This window comes from Labrus bergylta, chromosome 2 (assembly GCF_963930695.1).
Source record: "Labrus bergylta chromosome 2, fLabBer1.1, whole genome shotgun sequence".
NCBI classification, from domain to species: Eukaryota; Metazoa; Chordata; class Actinopteri; order Labriformes; family Labridae; genus Labrus; species Labrus bergylta.
The window spans coordinates 5,810,909-5,834,934 of NC_089196.1; the positions used below are offsets into that span (position 1 = coordinate 5,810,909).

General features: G+C 41.1%; 1 protein-coding gene and 1 long non-coding RNA gene across 3 annotated transcripts; one reads left to right on the forward strand and one right to left on the reverse strand.

The window, feature by feature from the left end:
- Positions 1–316: 316 nt before the first annotated feature.
- Positions 317–22,385, reverse strand: fkbp15b (FKBP prolyl isomerase family member 15b). 2 transcript variants are annotated; one of them, XM_065963218.1, is made up of 30 exons: positions 22,216–22,385; positions 17,735–17,838; positions 17,556–17,634; positions 17,280–17,349; positions 17,122–17,196; positions 14,994–15,092; positions 14,738–14,887; positions 14,532–14,600; positions 13,778–13,921; positions 13,452–13,618; positions 13,319–13,367; positions 13,118–13,234; positions 12,162–12,294; positions 11,960–12,060; positions 11,786–11,873; positions 10,544–10,653; positions 10,354–10,452; positions 10,167–10,261; positions 9,862–9,964; positions 7,233–7,265; positions 6,441–6,612; positions 6,006–6,142; positions 5,697–5,852; positions 5,390–5,542; positions 5,159–5,251; positions 4,884–4,997; positions 4,331–4,438; positions 3,207–3,865; positions 1,107–1,215; positions 317–917 (listed from the first exon to the last, which is right to left on the reverse strand). In XM_065963218.1, exons 1-30 carry the CDS (start codon positions 22,263–22,265, stop codon positions 837–839), a joined length of 3,717 nt encoding a protein of 1,238 aa, XP_065819290.1. In that variant the 5' UTR covers positions 22,266–22,385; the 3' UTR covers positions 317–836. The 2 variants fall into 2 exon arrangements, with proteins under 2 accessions (XP_065819290.1, XP_065819294.1); XM_065963222.1 differs by lacking the exon at positions 7,233–7,265.
- LOC136181271 (uncharacterized) lies at positions 18,685–21,750 on the forward strand. The gene is made up of 2 exons (XR_010667626.1): positions 18,685–19,484; positions 20,376–21,750. It is a non-coding gene; the product is annotated as an uncharacterized lncRNA (long non-coding RNA).
- Positions 22,386–24,026: the final 1,641 nt, after the last annotated feature.

Consider the following 24,026-nt stretch of genomic DNA (forward strand, 5'->3'; position numbering starts at 1 on the left):
CACCTGCTTTATTTCCTGCTTCTTACAGGTGAAGTTTGAATGTTTTTCATTGTTAATGATCAAAGTAAAAGTCTCTTGAATGGCTCTGTTGTTTTGACATTTAAAAACTAAACATTAACAAAATGTTATTTACTAATGTTTACATTGGGAGATAAAACAAATGCACTTTGATACTTAAAAACAGACAAAACATTCAAATTCAATGTTAAGACATTTAATGCTTGAGAAGCTTCTTTGTTTCTAAAAACATCTGATATAAAAGTGAATGATCACTCACTTCAGACAAACAGATTCAACCACTCACAGAGATAGAGGACACATTTTCACCTCCTTTATTTTTCTGGAATGAATTTCAGGTTAGCAAAGACTTTATTAAAAGTTCTATTTCTAAAGCAGCGAGCTAATAATCAAAACCATTTCATGGTTTACAGTCTAAAAAAAAAAGAAAACAGACGACAGGATTACTGCTGATTGGACAAACTAATCTGCTACAGTGCCATGTAGAAACATGAATTAAACTGCATCATCAACACATGACAAATGAAATGAAGTGGTTTTGATTCTTCTGTGAATTACAGGCTTGGGATTTGAACCACAATCAGAGTCTGGAGCAGCAGCTTTGTTCTCAACAGACAGCAGCTGTCAGTCAGCAGGACGACTCTTAGACGAAGAGGAGGGCGCTCAGATCCGCTTCGTCCAATCAGATCCAGCCGCAGAGGCCGCCCCTGTCATCTTCACTGCTCCCACAGGGCAGACACAGCTGCAGAAGGAACCATGCGCCTTTTTATATATGCTGGAAATGAAGACGCAGACTTTGATTTTATCCTGGCTACAGCTCAGTTCAGCCAGTCTAGATCATCATCCTCCTCCTCATCATCACCAAACAGAGGGGCGGGGGGTGGGCGGCCCTTCAGACTCTGGAGGGACAGCAGAGAAATAACATGAATGTGTCCTTTTAACTTTTATTTAGAGATTTAGCTGATACATTATTTTTTACTGAATATTTAGCAAAAAGACAGACTCAACACTGAAACAAAACACAAGGGGAAGGGATGCAGAGTGCTGGACTAAACCTCAGAGCTTTCACCCTACAGATCCATTCTCACCATCTCATCCTCCTCTTCCTCCTCACTGGGAGCTGCGGGGGGTTTGGCAGGATTTGTGTTCTGGAAAAATGGCTCCTCTCCATTTTCCTCACCCATTCCCCCAGTCAGACTGAGAGAATAGCAGAAATAAAAGAGTCGGGGGCAGAGGGGGGGCGGGACAGGGGGCAGGGGAGAAGAGGAAGAAGAGGCAGAAAGCAGCAGGAAACAGCAGTTCATAGAGGTGGTTAGTTTGAAGGGAATCATGCATTCATTTTTAGAGACGGCGGCACAAATATGTTACATCTGTGGTCACATTACATGAAATAAACATGTTAGTAATACTGGCACATGTTGTCAGACTCTCCCCCGCTCACATGTACAGCATATCTCTATTTACGTGTTTGAAGATATGAATATATTTCATTTTATAGATTTAAACGTACAATATGTAGAATTGTATTACAATGTAAGTTTATGGTTGTAACGGGACGTGTCTTGTTGAGGCGGCCGCCATGACAGACACTAGGAGAGAGAACTCCCATAATTCCCCGCCAGCATCAACGTTATCTTTTGTTATTGTTGGATTAATTGAGAGCCCCCTGGTGGCTGAATCTACACACTACAAGAGACGCAATTAAAGTCCAAAATGAACGTGGTCATTTCTTTGTAATTCCATCAATGATGTTCTATTTTGTCCCTTCAGGGGAACCATCTTTAAGTCACTGAAGCATCATCCTGCTCCCGCAGTAAAAAAAAATAACGACACCACTGTGCTGGTTTATTTGACTCTATGACTGCTTCACAGTGCTGACACAGAGAAAGCAACTAAACTGGATGTCCTGAAAAGTGCAAATGCTGTCCCATTAACCGGGGATGATACAGTAACTTCAGTGACTCATTTCGTACTTGGGTTGGCTGTGACTCAGTTGGTAGAGTCGGTCATCTCTCAACCAGAAGGTTGGGGGTTCGATCTCCAGCTCCTGCAGCCACATGTCCGCAGTGTCCTCCTTAGGCAAGACTCTTAACCCCAAGTTGCTTTGCTGCTTTGTTCACGGCATGTAAATGTGGATGAATGGACTATTTAAAACTGATGGACACTTCACAGAGCAGCCTCTGCCATCAGTGTGTGGATAGAATATCTTAAATCTGTCAGTTTAATTGTTTTTTAGGATTTTCTATTGTCATATTGTTGTATATGTATTTTAATGTTTCCTCATAATAGTGTTATGTGGTTGTATTCGATTGAATGTTGTACATTTTACATTTTTATTTACCTGAAGGCCAACTAGGGACAAGAGTTGTAAATAAGCAATAGTATAAACTCTGTGTGCAGCACATCAGTTACATGCTCTGTATTGAAAATATGTTAAACTGCATCGTCCCTATTAAACAAATACATTCAAATGTAGGTGTGGCCTGCAGTGTAAAAGAAGAGTAGTACTAAACAAGCTCAAGTCCATTTACATGCACACTTCTTATAACAGTGTTAGACTTTGTAGAAGAAGTCATGATGTCACACCACACTGCTGTAGCAGTGCAGCATTTATTTACAAAATAAATCTAAAAGTCAAGGTCATAAAGTACATTTATTTACAAATATTTAATTGCAAAATCAAGACACTGATAAGAATTGCTTTACATCGTGCATATGGACTTAAAAACAGATTTGAAATGCAAAATAATTGAATTTTTAACGTGTGATAAAAAATGTGATTGATTGCAATTAATGACTAATGTTCAGCAATTGATCCAGATTTTTTATTTATTTATAATTTGACAGCCCTAATATCATTTAAAATAGAAAGAATTGGACAAATAAAGTTAAAAAAATAAATGAAAATACTTTCCCTATTTTATCATGTTTCCTCCTTTTTGTATCTTTTTTAAATATATACACTGGAATATTTCCTTTTTACTTTCTTATTCTTTTACAGATATAGTCTTCTTTAGACCAGATGCTTCCCCTTTAATAATCTATAAATAAATCTCCTGTAGTTGAAAGGTTACCTCTCTGCAGTGTGTTAGTCTGCATCACCTCCATCACACCGGTGATTCACTGGATTCACTGGAGGCTGGGGGCTTGAACATTTTGGAGGTTTTACTGACAGCTGCAGGACTCACCTCACGTCTTCTCCTGAGCTCTTTTGAAGGGCGTTCGGGGGTGGAGGGGGGTTAACCGGGGGTGAAAAAGCTTTCTGAGAGTCAGCTTGTATTTCTCCTTCATGCTCTCTGTCCTCCACACACTCCTGCTTCATCTCGCTGCTCGCTGCAGCTTTTACTTCTGACACACTTTCCTGTCGGTCTGCAGGTGGAGGTCTCTCTTCAGGTTCGTCTTGTGACTCTGCAGACCTGTTGGTGTCTTTTTCCTCTGTAGAGGTTTCTGGAAAAGAGAGCTCCACCTGCTCCTCTTGTACTGTAGACTCTGCTGCAGCCTCAGCTGCTGGTGTCTCTGGTTGTTTGGGTTCAGCGGCTGAAGCTGGGTTGGGATCAGTTTTCTCTAAAGTCTCTGCCTGTGTCTTTGACTCACTTGCTGCCTCTGCCTGCTTCTCTGTTGATACTTCCTGATCCTTCACAGTCTCGCCCACTCTGTTAGAATCATCCTCATGCTCGTCTTCCTCCTCCTTCTCTTCTCTCTCTCCATTCACATGGACGTGCTGCTGACACGTCTCCTCTCTTTGTCTCACATCTTCACTTTCTTCCTCCTTCTCTGCTTCCTCTTCACTCTTAATTGGTTTCTGTGACGGTCTGTCTGTTCCACTGAGCAGCTGCAGGGTTACATTCTGCAAAAAAATACATTTGTTGATTCAATTGAAAAAGCCAAGAAAACTTAAAGTAGGTAACAAATGCTTCATGCGTTTACACTAACTAGTCATAGTCGGCTCTATGAATACTTGGACAGTGACAAACTTTAACCTGTATTGTGATTTTGGTTCTGTACAACTGTATTACATTTTCAGTTTAAAAAAAATGAGAAAGCAAGAGTGTTGAACACAACATGTGAACCACTTTTAATAACGGAAGAACCAAAACGTGGCAGCAGAGTACACACACGATCTTTATCAAGCAGAAGTACAGATACTTGTTTAGAAAAAAGAGACGGGTAAATGTAGAGGAAGTGATTCATTTTCTTCACTCCATTAAAAGGTGAAATGTCCGGGCTCTGAAATGTCCTGACTGCACACAGGTAAGATGACACAGCTACAGACAGACATCTTCTTCAGCTTTTCACTACAAAGTGAACTTACCTTAATGGTAGTGACAATCACCCCGAGCACCGCCTGACCGCTGTAAGACTCGCTGACGTCAAACTCTCCTCGCAGAGAGTGAAACACTCCGTTCATCACACGCTTCACCTACACACACACGCACACGCACACGCACACGCACACGCACACGCACACGCACACGCACACGCACACACTTTGTTTTAACGTTGTGTCAGAATTTTGACATATATAGATATACATCTTTTTCAGCCTGTATCACAACACTTCTATTGTGACTCAGTCAAACTACATGTAGCACTGATATAAAGGAAAATACTCTAATTTAAGTATCGTATATATATCATCTGCCACTCCCACGTCATGTCCTTACCTCAGGAGTAATAAGAGAATAAGTCTTTTATAGTTCAATATGTGTAGAGGATTAGAAAAATGGCTGAAATTCTTCAGTGAGGAAATTAAAATGGAGCAGCTTTTTCAGTATAATGGTCTAAAGTGGAAGACAAAGATTCTTGGCAGTAGATTCAATCGTCATCTTACAATAAGTGTATGTTTCTCATGTTTGACTCCTCACCTCTGCTGCAGTGTCTCCTGAACCCTCCTGCTCTCCCAGTTTATTCTCCAGCTCAGCAACTCTCTTCTCCAGTTTCTCCTGGACAGAGACTCCCTGCTGCTCCAGAGCGGTGTACTGAAAGACGATGACATACAGAGGATGGTGTGTGAAGACAGTGGGGTGTAATAACAAAAACACAGAAAGCACACAAACACATTATTTACTTGAGTATGGTGACATCTCTATGAATGCATTTTCTTAGTAGAGGCTGACAAACAACCAATCATGTGTCTTACTTTGTCCTGCAGGGCCTGTAGCTCCTCAGTCTGCCCGCACTGTGGAGGCAAACTCTCTCCCTCCGAATCTCTCGACTGCTTCAGAACCGTGAACTGATGAGAGTCAAAAAATAAAGTAACCACGAGTCATGCTTACATCACACTATGCAGCTATCTTTGATTCATTTTCAATCCTTCAATAAATGAACTGAACAGTGTGTATTTGTGTGTTAAGGTGGCTTGCTTGTGTACCTTCTCCTGGAGCTGTGTCAGCTTGTCCTGCACAGAATCTCTCTGCTCAGTCAGTTCAGCCGACTCTCTGCTGTGCTGCTCTCTAGCAGAGGCCAACATCTGCTCACACCTCTTCTTCCACTCGTCCTCCAGGTCTGCCTGCAGCTGAGACAACTGCAACACAAGCATTGATCAGCTCAATGAGAGGATATCTCAGGAGACTCTGAGAGGACAATGTTAAGAGTTCCTGCTTTTTGTTAAGGATGAAACATTATCATTCATGCTCATAACATGAATCATTTGACTGAACAGTTTTTTTTCATTTAACCTGTTCAGATGCAGCGCTGTCAGTGTTGGTCCGGGCCTTGCGGAGTTGAGCTCGGAGGTTGTCCACCTCCTGCTGGCTGCTCCTGCGGAGCTCCTCCACCTCCTCATCCCGATGCTGACGCTCATCCTGCCACTTCTTCTTCCTGTCCAACAGATTCTTAAAGGGAGAGACACCACCTGTCTGTCAGCATTCACTCCACTAACTCTTACATTCTTTCATAATGGATAGTGTTCGCTGTGATGTTCAAGGGAAAGCTTACATTTCATCCTCTTGCACTGACAGAAAGACAAAAACATGACATGTGCTCACTCGTTCTAGGCTCTCTTTGTCGGCCTTCAGGTCCTGGATTTCCTCCTCCATGTTGTTGAGTCTGAGCTCCATCTCTTTGCGTCTCTGCTTCTCTGAGCGGTACTGAGCCTGAGCCCTCTCTGCTGCCTCCTTCAGCTCTGAAACATATTAACACGCTTTGTTAAGCGCCCTCTGCTGGTGAAAGAGAACTGCTGGTGTAGTAGAATAATACTAAAATGATTTGGTGAATAAATCTAGTAATATCTGCAATAAAGTTAGCCGATATCGATAGTCACTGGAAATGCTAATATCGGTGGATATTATCGGCTGATAAATCGGTCTGGCTCTACATCTAAGAACTGATATGTGTTTTAAGGAGAGGAAATGCCAACATTTAAATTGTAATAATTCTCTTGCATTTCACAAAAATGATAATAAAACAACATCCACACAAACCTTCCAGCTGTGCTTCCAGGGCGGCGCTGCGTTGGTTCTGACTCTCACTGTCCTGCAGCGCTGAGCTCAGTTTGCCCTGCAGCTCAAGAACCTTCTGCTGGTGAGCTGAAGCGTCCAGCTGCAGCTGAGACAGCCGGGCCGCGGACGAAGCCAGATCCTCCGTCAGACGAACCTGATGGAAGATGGGGGAGGGGGAGAGAGGAGGGAGGGGAAAGGATGTAACCAGTGTCTGTCGAGAGTAAACTTTAAACCCAGGCCACACATAAGACAGTGGAAGGACGGACTGACATCCTGGATGAGTGGCTACAGTGGTGTGAGCAGCATGATCCTGTGGGAGGAAAATGATGAGAGATGAGTGATGGGAAAAAAACAGACAGAAGGGAAAAAGAAGACAAAGAAAGTTAGTCAAACTGTAAATGGAGTATGGCTGTAAACGGGATGATTCAGGAGCAGAGGGTCAAATAGCAGTTCAAAACCATACTTCATATTTTATGCAGATTTGTGTCAATATCTGCAGAGACTGTAACCTTTTTATGCTCTCATGTATGTATCTATTGTGCTCTCTTTAAATGGACACAGTTCATGGAGTATTTGTGGTAAACAGAGTAGATTTTTAATCCTAAATGAATGACAGATTTAGCATCAAATTGTGTTTTCTTTGTTAGGAGTTGATTTGGAAGAATAACCTTTGGAGCACTTTCTAATTATCATCACACTTTATTTCACCCCCCTTTGTTTTGCAGCTACTATTTGACCCCACTCTGTTGGCGGTACACAGAGAAACAGGCTCACCTGGCCGGAGCCCAGGTCCTGAGGCAGTGCATGCTGGGAAGAGAAATCAGTAAATGCTAGATTTTTCTCAAAAGAAGCAGAGAGCAGTTTGCAAAGAGTGAGGCGCTTAAAAATGAGTGACAGATTTATATCAGGGAACAGAGTAAAAGATTACATTAATATCAACCTAATCTCTGTTTACAGAGAAGCTGCACACGAGGGTCTGGGATCTTAGCATGGGAAGTGTTCTGGTTTCAGACCGTGCTTTAACTAAGCTCAGCTGTCAGCATGTCTTTCTTCATTCATAATTATTCCGCGATGGTGTAATATTGGCGTCCCATTCTTTGAATTCCCATTTCATTTTGGTGTTGCAGAAGCTCCACATACACACACAGTCAGACATGAACACATGTCTACTGATTTTACTAATCTGCATCATGATGTTATTTGGACCAAATCAAGAAAATCTGTTTTTTTTTCTTGAGTTTGTGCTGCTGAAGTGAGTAAAAGCAAAGCTGCTTCATAACTTAATATCTGTTGTGAACTGAGACTCCAGGATATCATGGTTTAAAGAAATGATAGCATTTAGGTCTGCAACATAAACGGTGCAGAGAGAATTAGAACCACTCATCTCTACAACAGAGTTAAGAGTCAGTGTTCAGTTAGTTTTTGTTTTTAAATTGTCAAGCGTCACTGTCATTTGAGAACAATGTAACTGAAAACAAATCACCTCTTTTGAGCCACAGATACCAGCTCTGTTCTTTCAGCTTCACGACAGAAAATACTTCAGATAATCAGATGTTTTTAATTGTGTATTTTGGTGAAGATTTATTTTTAATCTATAAAGAAAAGTTGAAAATTCAAATTTTCATCAAGAAGACCCTGAGTCGACCGGTACTGACTCGTTTGTTTTTGATAATACAGTATACAAAGTAGGGCTGGGCAATTAATCAAAACCGAGATTCAGAACCTCTAGCCGACGTAGTCTTGCCCATGTTTTCATTTCAAGCAATGCTTCGATCTCAGTTTGAAATATTCAATAAATAACCACAAAATAGTTAATCAGATATGAACTCTTTCATCAGAACAAATCTCCCAGCTTTAATAATTGAGCATATTCACAGTAGAGAGCATCTCAGTGAACTATGAGGGCAAAAAACAAAAAACATAAAATCGTCCACTGATCGTAATCGAGGTCAAATGTTCAATTAATCGTGATATAGATTTGAGGCCATTTCGCCGCACCCTACAAATAACATTACATGAGTAACTGCATCAAGAATGACCCTTCAGAAACACAGAAACCTGCTGATTAAAACGGGTCAATAAGCAGTGAGTAAAGCCGACGTCTCCTCTTCTCCAAAACAATAATGACCACTGAATTCAAAGCTGTCAACGCCATAGACTGTAAATACTATTGGACGAAGCCTGAGTGATGTCACCAACTTGTGACTGCAGGGGGCTCGATGGCGGACGCCATGCTGGAAATCCTGTCTCAGCCTAACTTTGAGTCTACTTAACGACAGGCTGAGAGCTGAGGCGGGTTTAAAACTTCTTGACAAACCATTACATCACGCCCACCTGTCAATCAGGTCAGCACGGTGCCTTAATGTGAATAACACTTATCTTTCATTAAATCTAAAATGATGAGTCATTAAAAATTCTCCCTCTGTACAGTGTGTGCAGATCAAGACATGATCAGACATTTTTCGTTCTTTCAACCAGGCTGTGAACATGATAATTTATTCTGTAAAAACAGGCTTTTTGAATGGTATGTGTATGCGACTTCCTGTGCTTCTGCAGCCGGCCTCTAGTGGACACTCAACAAACTGCAGGATGTTGCACTCACGCCTCGGCTTCATTTTTCAACAGAGGATGTTACCGATTGGTAAAAACACAGAATAAAGCTCTCTCATGTTTCTGTAAGAGTTTTGGAGACATGGGTTATAACAACAGTACTTCCTTTTCTAGTCTGCTTTGCCTTTTTTGATCCCTTGAGACCCCTAGAAACCTCATTTTAAAAATGCTGGAATAGAGAACAAGTCTCTTATAAGATCTTTGAAAAGAGAAAACATAACAGTGAAGTGTCTGTCAATTTTAGAGATGGTATAGTCAGAATAAATACGAGTAGGGCCGCCATTTTCCTTTCTGCTCTTTTCAGAAAGATATTACAAATGTAAAAATATTGTTTCCAAAAGTTTAAACACGTCATGTATATTTGACTTTTCTCTATGAATGACTGGTAAACATTTTTTAAGAAACCTCTTCAGTGCTGAGAAGGATAAGAACATTGGTGCCCTCTAGTGGACAAAATATGCAACCACCAAAAACCTTCTACACACTGCTAAGGTGTAAAATTAAACTTTGAAGAACAGCACATGTATTAAAGGGGATTGTAATGTGGAAACTGTCGTGCATCAGAAGGATTTTGGGAACTCATTAGAATTGAGTTTAACTTGTCTTGATTTTCAGAACGGTAGTTTAGGATTTGCTTAAAACCTGAGGCATAGGCTTGAGACTTTTGTCACTTCCTTCCATCTCTGCCTCTGACTGACAGAGCAGCCTGTCACTATTATTAATAGAGTACCATATTGTTTGTCTCAGTGTGAACTAACAATCAAACATTTCACCGTAAAGAACAAAGTGTCACCTTGTCCTGCTCGGCCTGCAGAAATCTGGTCTGGTTCTGTTCGCTGGACGACTTCAGGGAGTCGTTCCTCTGTTCAAGCAGCAGGTTACTCTGCTCCATGCACCTGCAACGACAAAGAACAGATCAAGAACAACATGTCAGAACAAAATCAAAACATCATGACTGAAGAAAACTCTAGAGGAGCTCGGCTGTCGTCATCAGATCAGATCAATTGCGGGTGATATGTGTAAAAAGATAATGTCAGGACATGATGATCTGGCCTTCTGTTTGCACTGATTGTGACTACTTGACATTTCTCAACTCACCTCTGGTTCTCGTTGATGAGCTCCCCGATTTTACGGTTCTGCTCCTCAACGCGGGAGCTTTTCTCAAACACCTCCTTTTTTAAACATTCATTCTCCTACACAAAAAAAAAGAGATTTCTTTAAAGACTTGTTCAGAAACACCAAAGCATATGACAAGACGATCGGTGTTCGTGAAGGGTGAGCTTACCTGGACTATTCTTTGGATGTTGTGCATGATCATGGAGGTTTCCATCGACATACTGGGCACAGCGAGCGAAAGGCTTCCCTGCTTCTGAAGCTCATCTATCTGTTTGAAAATAAAGATAGTAAAGTAGAAAATATCTCCTTCCTGTTTAAAGTCACTATATGAAAATATTCTTCTTCAGAGGGGTTTTTACTTTTGAGGTCAGTTGATCCACTTTGTCCGCAACTTTCCCGACAGATAAGCGGATCTCTGTGTTGTGTTGTCGCGCCTCTGTCATCAGGAATGAAGTCACATCGCTGGAGCCTGGAAAGGAAACACATTCACACTCAGTGTGTGTTGAAGCTGCGTTGTGGACCGGTACTCTCAGGTACTGTAAAGACCCTTATCGACCGCAGGAACTTTCCCCCGGATCTTTTGAGGAACTTTTGAGGAACCCTGGACCGCAGGAACCAGGGTCTAAATTTAGTTCTGGGGTAAAAGATCTACCCCTAAAGAAGACCTTGCTAATGAGGTGGGGGGCTTAAGATTGTTTAGTTTCAACATATTTAAGAGTTTTTTTATGTGTATTAACTCATTAGGTGGGTTAAAAAAATCTATCATTTTAAAAGATGTTTCTTAGGTGTTTGGGGAAATGGGGGGAGTGAGGTATTCAGTTCTTATTCTAACTCTTTATTTTTTTAATGAAGCACTAAACACAGAACTCTTCTCCATTTTTCCATTGTTAATCAGTGAAGTCATTTGCAATCAATCAATCAGCCTGATTTGCATAATCTCAGGTAAGCAATCAGCAGCAAATCCGCTCCTTTAACATCCCTATATGTGGCCACAGCATTAGCAAGTCCATGCTGCTGATACCGGGAATACGCTCATATTAAATCCACTTTGCAAAGATAAGCATCTACCTCGAGGGTCATGCTCGAGTGTATGCGACAGTATCAGCGTCTCCTTAATGTCTACATTTTACATGCTGTGGAAACACAGACTCCACATGCACAACAGTCAGTTCTGTGACCACTGAAGGTGATATCAGACTTTTATAGTAGATAAGTCGTAGAAAATTAGAAAACTTTTTATGTATGCAACAAACAACAGAAAACTGGCAGTATGACGTGCTTTAGGTCACATAATCTAATGGGGAAGGGATATTTTTTTTTACCAGAATCCCACTGTGACATCACAAGGAGAGCACATTTGAAAAAGAGCATTTTACTCTGTGTTGTAAGATTTATGCAGACCACAAACAAAGGACTGGATGGATTTATTTCACATTTTGTGGGTCAGTAGACACTCAGGTTACCCAAATATGTTCAAAAACACTGTACAAGTGGATTTTTCATAATATGTCCCCTTTAAAGCATATATCATTCAGCCCTGTTCGATACACACACCAACATACACACTGGCCTGTTATCATAATTTGATGTAACATTCTTACCCATGTACGAGACCGCTGGTGCAGGGTAGACCTGGCTGACCTGCTGCAGCTGAGATGGAGCCACAGACGTCTGAGTGTACATGTAAGGCTATGACACAACAGAGTACAGTGTCAGTTATGCACTTTCTGATCATACCGTATGAACATAATGTACATAATGTGGTGAGCTGGTACCTGAAAGGCGTGGCTGCTGCCTGGCAGCCCGGGCTGCGGCACAGAAGTGCTCATAACAGGAAGTAAGGCAGAAGGCTGAGCGGTGAGAGGATGAGGATGTGCTGCAGGGGAAACAAAGATCAGATTTGGGAATTTACCAAGAAACTGTAAAACACACTAAAATCCACAAAGGGAAATGTGTTTATATGTTGAAGACGGTCACCATGTGTTGGAGCTGGAGCTGGAGCTGCAGCAGGAGCTGGAGCTGCAGCAGGAACAGGAGCTGCAGCAGAGGTGGAGATGGGGACTGGAGACGGAGCCGTGGGCTGATCCTTCGCTCTGCCGCCGCTGGTGTCCTGCAGATCAAAGCAAGAGGCGGGGACTCTGTAAACACTGAAATCTAACAATGAAATTTAAACAAATCCACAAATACATTTTTGATTCACATTGAGGAAATATGGCTGTAAGCAACAGGTGGAGTTGATGGAAACATCAGTGCCTCCAATCACAGCAGCTCCTTGCATAAAAAGCTTTTTTTTCATGAGAAAGAACAGAGTTCAGGAGTCTCGTTAAAAGGTTAACATTTACATGTTTTTACATTGCTAACAACTGATACAGATGACAGATTGTCTTCGTTCCTTTTTCAGAGCTCGAGTTATTCATTTCTGTCAGAACCTGAAGACAATTTAGACCAAAATCTTAAAAAGTCTATCTGGAGAAAATTAACAACCTATAAGTTTCCAAAATTGCGATGAATAACAAACTGTATATTGTGGCTTTATAAAGTGGATTCTGACCTCCACTAGTGACACGTTTGACATGAATGCATTTGGAGTTTTATTATTTGAAAAATAATAATATGACTGAATTTGACTGAATTTGAAAATTGTGAAGTCTGCAGTTGATCCTGAGTGAGTCTTGTGGGGAGTGACAGAGCAGCACATGACAAGATGTCGCAAAGAAAAATATGCAAAAATGACATTTCTTTTTAAGCACTGCAGACAGGATTCACTTGACCTTAGAAATATATATATTTTCGCTATATCAGGCTAAGTCTGATACATTCCCCCTCTGGTTGTGGCCTTTGCAAGCAAACGTAAGAGAAATAAAGAATATTAGCAGATTCCTATTTTGACCGTTTGCAGAACAAATATACTTCCTAGGATTCTGTGAACACACCTCAAGCTCAGAGTCGCTGGACTCGGGCTGGCCGGCCGCTCCCGTCAGGAAAGGCAACATGGGCTGTCCCATCTTTGCCATGCGAGAGATCAACTTGGCTTTTGTGGCGTCGGGATTCTAAAGTAAAGAAAGCTAGTGTCATTAAGGCTGCAAAATAACTGAAAGAATATGAAAGTCTGCCGTTAAAATAAAAACACTTACCGCCAGCTGTTCACTGAGTGAGTTTGACTTAACACGAACTGGTGGCTCCCTGAAAAACAAAGAGACAGATCAATGTCGTAAGAGTGACAGAAAAGACATAATGCTGCAAGGGATCCTGAGGTTTCACTCTCACCCTGGTCTGCCTGGACCTGGGGCTGGGGTCTGTGCTGGGGCCTCTAGGGCCAGGTTCTCCACGCTGGGAGCAGGGGAAGGAGCAAGGGAGGGAGCAAGAGAGGGAGCAGCAGAGTCTCTGGAGCAGGCACTCGCTCGGTCAGAGCCGTTGTCCCTGGCGAACTTCACCTAAAGCACAAAACAAAGTTCAGTTCACGATATCACAACGTGACATGGAGTGAAGAGGTCATGTGAGAAGGGGCGCTCATTCAACAAAGACCCCATTTAACCATCTCAACACAAGAGCAGATGAGCAAAGGCTGCAGTGAACATTAAAGTGCAAGTTACCCGCCGTGGCTCCGCTTCAAATATAAGTGTGCTGTTAGCCGGGACGCGGTTTGGGACTCCTTTGGATCCGTAAGCGAGGTTGGGTGGGATGATTATGAGACGCCGGCCTGATTTCTTCATCCCCAGCATCCCTTCCTCCCAGCCCTGATGCACAGAAAAGAACAGCGAATGTGAGAATCACAAGCTGCGCTCCACTTCTTCAACTATCGGCTCAGAAAAAGTCTGTTAAAGAAACTACCCCGGACATGTTCAGTTGGACACCCTGCAAATTCACTGGAACAGTCATCAGTGTATTTCCCTGTTCACTCACATATTATCCTCGTTTTAGCAGCTTTCCATGATTAGAAGCTCAAAAAACTCTAAACTCTAAAACTATTTATCTTAAACCTGAGTCAGAAAAAGCCCTGATGTCAGCCTCTGCCTGAAACGCTTCGTTTACGCTGCTGTCTCTTTAAGACCCCCCCCCTTCCCATGTGCCCACTTTCTTCTGATTGGCCAGCTCTTCTAGAAGACTTCAGGAGGGGCAAAATGCTGCAGGGCTGCCAGGGGAAGACTGCTCTCCAGTGCTGTGTGAGAGGTTTCAACAGCTTACGTAAGCTTGTAGGATTTTGGATGCTATGATTCTGTCAGAGACTGTCAGTGAAATGTTTCTTTGTATATTTTGAAGATCTGAACTTCGGTGTATTTACAGAACCATCAAATCTACATTCGAATGATTTTATCTAAGGACTGAATTGACACTATTTCGACTCACTTTGATCACTTTTCCAGCTCCGACCTTCAGTCTCAGCAGCTTGTCCTTGTTCTGGTTGGAGTCAAACATCTGAAATGATTTTTAAGATTGAATGAGTTATAAAAAGCACAGACTGTTAAAAAGATGGACAACATGACAGCTCCCCAAACATGAAGCTAAGACACAAAGGATTAAAGTCGTAGAAGAATGTTAAAACAGTTCCGTACCTGTCCGATGGTGTGGTTCTGCAGGAGCCAGCCTGTGTACACCACCTCCAGTGAGTCCCCGTTCTCCACCGCCTGGCCCTCGCCCAGACTCAGATCCTGAACCACCACAATATCTAACGAGGCCACGCTGTTGGCTTTAGCCAGACAAACCTGGAGAACATTAAAGAGCCATTAAACACCACATGCAACCCGGTGAAGGGTTTGTGTCTTATATGGTTCAGACACCTGATGGAAGGTCTCCTCCTTTGTCTCTCACCTCTTTGCAAAAGTCTGATGAAGCTTTGTCCGACTCAAACATCAGGGACCAGTTCTGCCTCTGGTCGTCGTAAAAAGTGCAGTAATTGTTTGGCTGTACCTGCAGGAGAAAAAAGAACATGTGGTCAGGAACTCTGAGGGGACTTGATCAGGAACAGATGCATCATTTTTGATCGATAATCTAGTTATTTGTGCAGCTGTATGATGTACGTCGCTTTGGATAAAAAGCGTAGAATTGTATGAATTAAAAACTTGTACTTTTAGTTCCTAAAGGACTTGATCGTGTCATGAATCATTCTTCTTATTGTTGTGTTTACGATTACTTATGTACACAAGCCATTAGGGGTCTGAGGGGAGAGTTTCAGAGTTTAGCTGAAGCCCTACAGTTCAAAAAACAAATTAAAAAGAAAATTTTATAAACATGTATCTATGTATCTAACATGTATCGGCACAGTCAGGATGATCCAAACTGCATTATTGTCACCATTTTGTCAAATTTGGCTGACGTTTAATTCTCCGCTAGAATCCCTCCTTTATTATTTTCTATCCTAACGTGAGACATTTCTAACTAATCTTCCTGATGTTCTATTTTACGGCTCTACAATAGAAGCTGCTGGTCAGGATACATGCATATAGTGTCAAAGCATCACAGCCTGTACAAGATTTCTCTGAGGCTATCAAATAGCGCTATCAGAGTTGTCTATGGAGTGAATATACGGCATAATGATCCAACCTTTTAGGCTGCTTCAGAGGCATTTCCAATTCAAGTTTTCAGAACACTTGGACTCAATGCATGGTTTTTACACACATCTCTTTTTTTTTGAAGGTTTATTTGTGTTTTTTCATACCTTTATTTATAGCTAGGACAGTGGATAGAGTCAGAAATTGTGAGAGAGAGAGAGAGAGAGAGAGAGAGTGGGGAATGACAGGAGGGAAAGGGGTCACATGTCGGATTTGAACCCGAGCTGCCCGCTTAGAGAACTCTAGCCTCCGTTCATAGGGCGCACACACTAACCTATAGGCTCCTGGCGCCATCCCATAATATTTCATCTTTGCAGACTGTCAAAAATTAACTGTGAACTTTAGAGCTTCTGCCACTCTATTTTTAAAAGTACTTTTTCTTGTCATCTAATTTCAGTTTTTTTTCTAGATTCATTTTGAGGATGATTTTGTATAACATGGAAAGTGACCGCTGAGTGGTCAGAGAGATCCACATCTAATCAAACCCTGCAGTAAAAATTCAGCCCTAAATGCTAAGTGCTCCATGGGGTGTGCTGCCCCCTGCTGGGTCAAACACATCATACTCCAAAGAGAGATACAACACTGACATTAGTTCATGTTTTTACCCACATTAAATCATCATGACACCATGTAGAAGTTCATGTTTGTACTACTACAATAAAACTCCTATTTAGAAAGGCACTGAATAATAATCCTACTAGTCCAGAGTATTAAATACCAGTAGCTCTCGTAGTGTTTCATAGTGACCATTTAAGGCAACAAACACAATAAGATGAATATTTTTATACCAGATTTTTTTAAAAACATTATAAAAAATATTCACAAAGCCTCTGAGTTCCAACGATTATCAGACATGGAAATGATCGGATGTGTTTGCACTAGAGACGACCGATTAATCAGCCAGCTGATATTAGCATATCCAGTGACTATCTGTATCGGCTACTTTTATTGCAGATACACGCCGACTTTACTAGATTTATTCACCAGTCAAAAAGCATTTCATTAGAGTTTCATTGACTAGCAGTTTTTCACCAGCAGAGGGCGCTACATGGAATCACAGCAAGCATTGTCACTCTTCTGAGTGTAAAGCACAGTTACTTTCTAGTTGAGTGACCATCTTCTTTTCATTATAAATCTTTTCCACAAGTCTTTTATAACTACAAGGGTTCTTCCTCTACACATTGAAGATAGATCTAAGAAAGATATCCAATATATCAGAATGGGATTTTTTCTCTCCTTAATATCGATATCAGACCCAATAATCCCATATCGGTCGGGCCCTAGTTTGTAGGGATCATAAGAGCTCACAGTCGTCTCAGTGTGAAGTGTGATACATTTCATTGTGTGTTCGTCCACATGTATTCACCATCCTTTACTTCTCTACTCACCGTGAAAATAAAGCCCACGTGAATCTTGGCAGCGGTCACTTGCTTCTGTTGGCTCAAGTACAGAAGAAGCTTGTACTGCAAAAAAAAAAAGAAAAGGAAAAATCAAAAGCCGCACCAATAATCTCAAACAAATGACCAGTTTTATAAAAGGTTCAAACCTCCTTTGTTGTGTGGCTGCCCAGTACGGCTGCGCCGAGCTTGCCTTGCTTCACATACTGTCCATTAATACTGCACAGAGGAGAAAAAAAAGGCAGAAAAGATGTTTCATTTTATATTTAAAACAGATGTATTTGAATGTTTTTAAGCTTAGCATGGATGCCTCTTGTAGGGGGGAGAATATTGGCATGCAAGAGACTCGTAATCTTTTGAAAATTAAAGACAAAAATCATGAATAAAGTTGCTTTCAGATCTGGAACAAATGCAGGGATGCTCACTATCTGAAGGCTTGGACCGCTGTGGCGAATAACACTGCAGGGGCTCCGGGTGGTGGAGCTGGTTTCTGTGCTGGTGGTGCTGCAAAACAGACAAAAGACTCAATCAGTTCAGCCTCCATCATCATCGAGCTCAATATGAAGCCACAGATCTCTCAGGTTTTGACGCTGAGTTACCGTACCTGCGTTGGAGCTCTTTCTGGGCTGTTTGGGAGCGGTGTACTGGAACGAGTCGTTCCCCTGACTGGCTTCCTGGTCGAGTCCGAACAAGGAGGCCAGCTTGGCCCTGTGAGGAGAATGAGTGTAAAGATCACAGAGATATACTGTAGGTATGTGTGCCATGAAAAGGATCATCCACACTGTATGGATGCACTTAAAGGCGCTAAAAGGAGCCCACCCTCAGATCAGATGTAAGATATGGACGCTGCACTGAGGGACTAGTTCCCACAAAGCGGCTCATACTGTAGCTCCAAACTTCACCAGCTCCTTACACCAAAATAATCCCCCTAAAGGTTTAAAAGTCACAATGGGCTACATTATGAGCGTTCTGTCCGCAGAACTGAAGGGCTTTTCTGTGAGTTGATTTCATTCAATTCCACCGTTTTTCATGAAGAATAGCCAACAATGATGTCGAGTAGAAGACGTCAGAGAGTGATTTTTTTTGAAAGTCGTCTTCTTGACGTTTTCTCGAGCCGAAGGAGATGACTTCTAAAGTGTTCTGACACAAAGCCCATTGATGCAGGGTTCATTTTGTTAACACCATATCCAATATGTGAAAACTCTGCAACTTGTTCTTATTCTGATACAGAAATATTTTAACATAACTGCAGAGACCTCTAAGGCTGTCATCTTGTGGAATTAACATCTTATTGTGCAAACTCTTTTCATTGGTTAAAACAGAAGGAATTACACGAAGAATAAAATGCTTACATCACACACAAAGCATGCAGCTTTCACTTTCTAGCATGTTGAAGGTGCATGCAGCCGCCTACTTTTATCAGAGTGTGTAGACAATGACCAATTCAGCAATTGATGAATGAACAGTTCGTATCACTTGAGCAAAACTTAAGAACTAACTGCAGAATGGGTCGTTTTGCGTGGAAATACCAATATTTGATTTGAATGCCTTTAGTGGCCAAAACACAAAAAACATCTTTGTACCTTATATAAAGGTCTAACTCAGTAGTTAAGCTTTTTCCGAGTAATTATTTGATGTTTGCAGACCTCAGTGACAAGTGAGTAAACATTACAACATCCATTCAAACATTAATGATATTGTTAGGACAGTGGGTAGAGTAGGAAACCAGACAGGAGGAGTGGGGAAGTCACAGGTTTGGACTTTATCCTTCATAAATGGGGCGCGACCTGTCCGCTAGGCCGTCGGCGCCCTTTAACAAACTATTCTTCACCTTGGAAGCACTTTAACTAAACTAAAGAGGAGCTTGCCATCTTGGTAGGATTCATTTAGACATCATGTAGCTTCATGACGAGTGAGTTAACTGGTTATGAAACCATCTTTAACTCTATCCTGATGATGCATCTGTATGACCTAAACATGCAAACCAGACCATCAGGAGAAGACGTTTATCTTCTCAGTTTCTCTCAATGCCTCTGCAGGAGGACGTCACTGGCTCAGATTGTGATGAAGCGATTGACAGCAGACTGAAGAGCCTTTGTTTACAGTTTCCCAGCAAAGGTTCAGGGTGACTGGTATGTTAGCCAGTGAAAAGGAAGCAGGGGGATTTTTTTTACTACACATGCACAACACACACACACTGAGACACACACACACACAAACACAGAGGACATGATCAGCAAGGAGATAAAAACAAGAGAATCAACTGAAGAACGAAAAACAGCAACTAATGCACCCTGATCGAGCACGGACAAAATCAGGACTCTACCTGAAAACACACTCTTCCTCCTCGACAGGTCTGTAATAAAATGTCTATTGAACTCATCATTTAAAGACTTTACGAGACGTGGCTGTACGTACAGTACAAGACGATCACAGTGGACATTACTGTCTTATTCAGTACATTCATGTTTGTCTTGTTACATACTGCTGGCTTAGTGTGATGAAGACGTCACATTAGCAGGTAGGTATGTTAATAAGTTTAGCCTATTTACAGATCCCCTGAATCTGTTAGCTGTGGGCAGTCTGAGCTGTATGAACGATTCTACAGGAGTAAATGTGATCATATATGGTCGTCAAAATGTTCCATACTTTCAAACTTTTCAACACCATGTTTTAAGAATGATATAATCTCTGCTGTTTTAATTGGTCAATAGTGTCCAAACGTACCAAAGCTTTAAAAAAACAACATCTACAGTATATCATCAGACAGGTGCACAGGAGAGGAATAAGTCCATCAAAAATAACATGAAACTTTCTGCACACGGTCTGAAATGCACTCAAACATTTGATTTTGTAGATTTTAGACAGTGTGCAGAGGTTTGTCTGTACTTTTTGGCGACCAAAAAACAAGAAATGATTTTTTTTACTAGAATCATCTGGTATCGTCACAATGCTACAAACTACAGTCGTTGATCTTATAGCCAAAATTAGATAGTTTAACTAACACAGGCAGAAACCACTTTTGTTAGGACGAGAACGTCAAAAAAAGGAGTTCCCTCTTACTCGCTACCTCTCCAGACAAAGACACAAACTAGCACGTTCAAAAAATCTCTACAAAATCAAGTGTTCAACTTTTGACCACAAGGGGTACCAAAATGAACTCATAATCAAAGTTTTACACTGCTGCTTCAATGTCAACACACCAGATTGTCCTAACGGCAGCTTCTCGTGGTCTTCTTCTGCAGATTTAGCTCGACAGCCCTTTGTGACGAGTGGCAAACAGCGTCCACTGAGGAAAACCCCGAGATTCAGCGAGTGAAGCTCCAACGAACAACAAGGAAGTGGATCCCATTTCAAGCTCAAAATATTGGTTCTTAACATTTGCATAAGACGGAGACAATAAAGCAACACGTCCTTTTTATGAACCAGAGACAGCAGACTTCATTATTCAATCAAATATCAAATCTTTTGGATAATAATTGTCTTATCAACAGCAATTAAAGCATGAGCTTTGATTATTACTACACCATTAAAAACTCTTACACCCTTACATCAACTTCCTCCATCATTAGCATCAAAATGTGCCAGACTAGAAAACTTCTGCAAACTTTTCATTGGTTTGAAATTGTGAAGAGCCATGGAAATCTGCCCTGCTGACTGTACTGACCCCGGTAACTCCCTCCAATGGTAATCACTGGGATCCCCAAGAACAGCCATGTTGAGAGCCTTCAGGCCCTCCTCATCCTTGAAGGAAAGGAGCTGGGATGAGGAGGGGGAGTCCGTTTGCATGTGTGAGTAGAAATCCTTCTAGTGTACGTTCCAACGCGCTGCGTCCCGGGCCACCCCTGATCTCTCGTTCCCCCCCGGTGCCCTCACACCAACATGGCACATTCAACAGCATAGCAGGGGGAAGAAACCGAGGAGCTCCGACTTCTTCTCCACTGAGCGCTTTGGGCTGTGGCAGGGACCTTCACCTTACTCCTCTAACTGGCAGCATGTGAGAGGAATTAGCCGCCATAACACCCCTCCCTCCTGGAGCAGAGCAGGGTTACCCTACACAGGCTGCTTATTGCATGAGCCCATACACACACTGCACTGCTGCTGCTGCTATCACACAATGCCATCACACATGGTGGTCAGGCTGAAAATGTGGCAAAGCTGTAACTGAATGCCTCGTAACAGAGAGTCGAGTTGTATCAATAGTGACTGAGTCAGTGTCAAAACAAACGGAGCAGTTTGGATTGATGAAGCATCTTATGTGTTTGTCAACATCACTACAAGCTCTATTTTCAGCATATAAACAAAGAAAATACTTCAGATCAGATCTATTCTTTGTTCTGACAATCTGTGTAGTTTTTTAACGCAGAGGTGTTTTTATAAAAACTGTTTAAATCATAACATCAAGTAATTGTGTTCATAACAGGAGCTGATGAGCGAAGTGGCTTTCATAGAAATGTGAAATCAAATGTCATGGCAGACCTGAGCATGGCATAAAAAGTGTTGGGCAGCAACAGATGACGACAGGCATGTGATAACTCATGCAGTCCATATGAAACATGAAATCAAAGTTGGATTGTTTCTGATTTGAGCTGAAATAAAAAAATTACTCCATGACTTGAACACTTGTAAATTTGGTACACATATCATTGTAGCTTTCCTGCAATATCTCGTCCTTTATTGTGGACAATTTTAACTTTGAATAAAGATTTGGCAGTACAATGTCATTTTATAATTCGGCATCTAAAAGCCTCTTTAAGCTTAATTTTTCTTACATTTTCATGTTTTTGAAGCTGCTCACTGTGCCTCACTTGTGTTATCATATCAATTATGTGAGCAAATAATCATTTTAAAGCTGAAACATTTGCTTCATTGTTAAAGGAAAATCTAAGAGGCATTATACAAGGAGCAAAAAAAAACCTTATAGATATTTACTTAAAGGTATTTCCTCCAAATGAAGTCGCATAGGTACATAAATCAGATTTTGAGTGAGATTTGGCACATATGACAGAATGGCTAACAGTGGCTAAGCTAGTTAGCTCGCCCACCAGTCAGCAGCATTAGCTTGATGTGTGCAAACAAACTCACCCTCCGGAGGGAAACAGGAAGTCTCCGTCTTCATCGTCCCCGACGAACATCTTTTTAGTTTAAAAACTTCTGTTGTAAAATAAAAGAAATGCACTAAATGAGTGAGCTATTTTTACATGGCTTGCTTGTTAAACTGTGTCTTCCCCTTCCTGTTTGTGGTGGAATCGATCAGCTGACTTTCCACCTGATCCCAAATCAGTAAGAGGCAGTGACCGCTGGAGGGCGCCAAAGACTAAAAACAGGATTTCAAAATGACCCACAAACACAGCGGCATGCCAATGCTGCGTTCAAGCACTCTTAAACAATCGGCCAAATCAGTACCTCACTTGGAAATTTCACGTGAAGCCTCAACAGAGAAACATGGTGAACGCAGGTAATATTCAACTCTGTATTATGTATTTTTTTATTTTGTTTTTATTATGGTATTTACAATGTATGTAACTTTGCTCTCCTAGTATAGAGTGACAAATATTATAAAGTAAATCTTGATAATCAGAGTCAATAAGACAACTGCAGCTGATCCAAAACTAGGGCTGCTCGATTATGGCATAAATGATAATCAAGATTATTTAAAGTTACATTGAGATCACGATTATTAAACACAATTACTTATTGATTTTATTGAACTTAAACACTCTAAACACTGTAAAAGTCAGAACTCTTTGAAAAACAAGCAACAATTCTAAATAAATGAGTAAAAATAGAATAAAACTTAAAATAGTCTACTGCTTTCAGTTTATAAAGCACATAATGGTTTAGGGACACAATGCATTAGTGGCCTTCTGATTCATAATGAACAATCCTGACCGCTCAGGTCGTCTTGGACAGGTCTTCAAGCAGCGTTCAGTGTCTATGCTCCGTTTATCTGGATCAAACTCACATAAAACTGCAGGTTGAAGACTTACCTGTTGACAGCTGCCTTCCTTAAATGAAGTTTTCTTTATACTCATTTTAATTATAATTCTACTCTTTTATTTTGAAACTGCCTTATCGTATTCGCTTTTAAGTTGTATGAGATAATATCATTTGAATGCCACCTTTTAAATGTTTCTGTTTCCCTTTGTCATGATGCTTTCGATGTCTTGTTTGTAGCACCTTTAGTTGTCTGTTTTGCCTAAATGTGCTCTATAAATACATTTCCCTTGCCTGACCTTGCCTTATGATTATCATTAACCCTGATTACAAGTTAAGCAAAGTTATGTTTTTGTGTATTTTGAGGGAATGTTCAGTCTGGGATTAAATCACAAATCAAAGAAAAATCTGTAGAAGGAAAAAAATTGAAAAAACTACCAGCAAAAAAAAAAGCTCCACGCTGAAGACAAATGAATGACTTTCTAATCCCAAATATTTGACCGTCAGAGGATTACATTACTGCTGAGATAGTCCTGGAGAAGACGGTGGTACAAGGTCAGCATGAGTTGAAAGTAATGTTCAGTCAGCCCTGACCTTTGACCTTACGTGAGGGCGAAGAGGAGGAGAGGATTTCTTTATATAAAAATAAATCGATATAGACCGATTTCAACATATGAATGCAGAAGCGCAATAATTTATGAACTGTAATATGGGAACCAGCTGGCTTTCATCATATGAATAGTGAGCTTTTTATTGATCTCAACATATAAATAATATGTATGAAGCAGAGGATTTATCTATACAGTTATTTGTATATTAAGTGCTGCCGGACAAATACATTTCCAAACAGTGCCGTAAGACGAGAAAAAACAGTATTTTCATGAAATAACCACTTAAGTTGAGTCATAAATACTTAATGATATCAATAAAATCTATTTATGAATATAACTCAAAGGAAG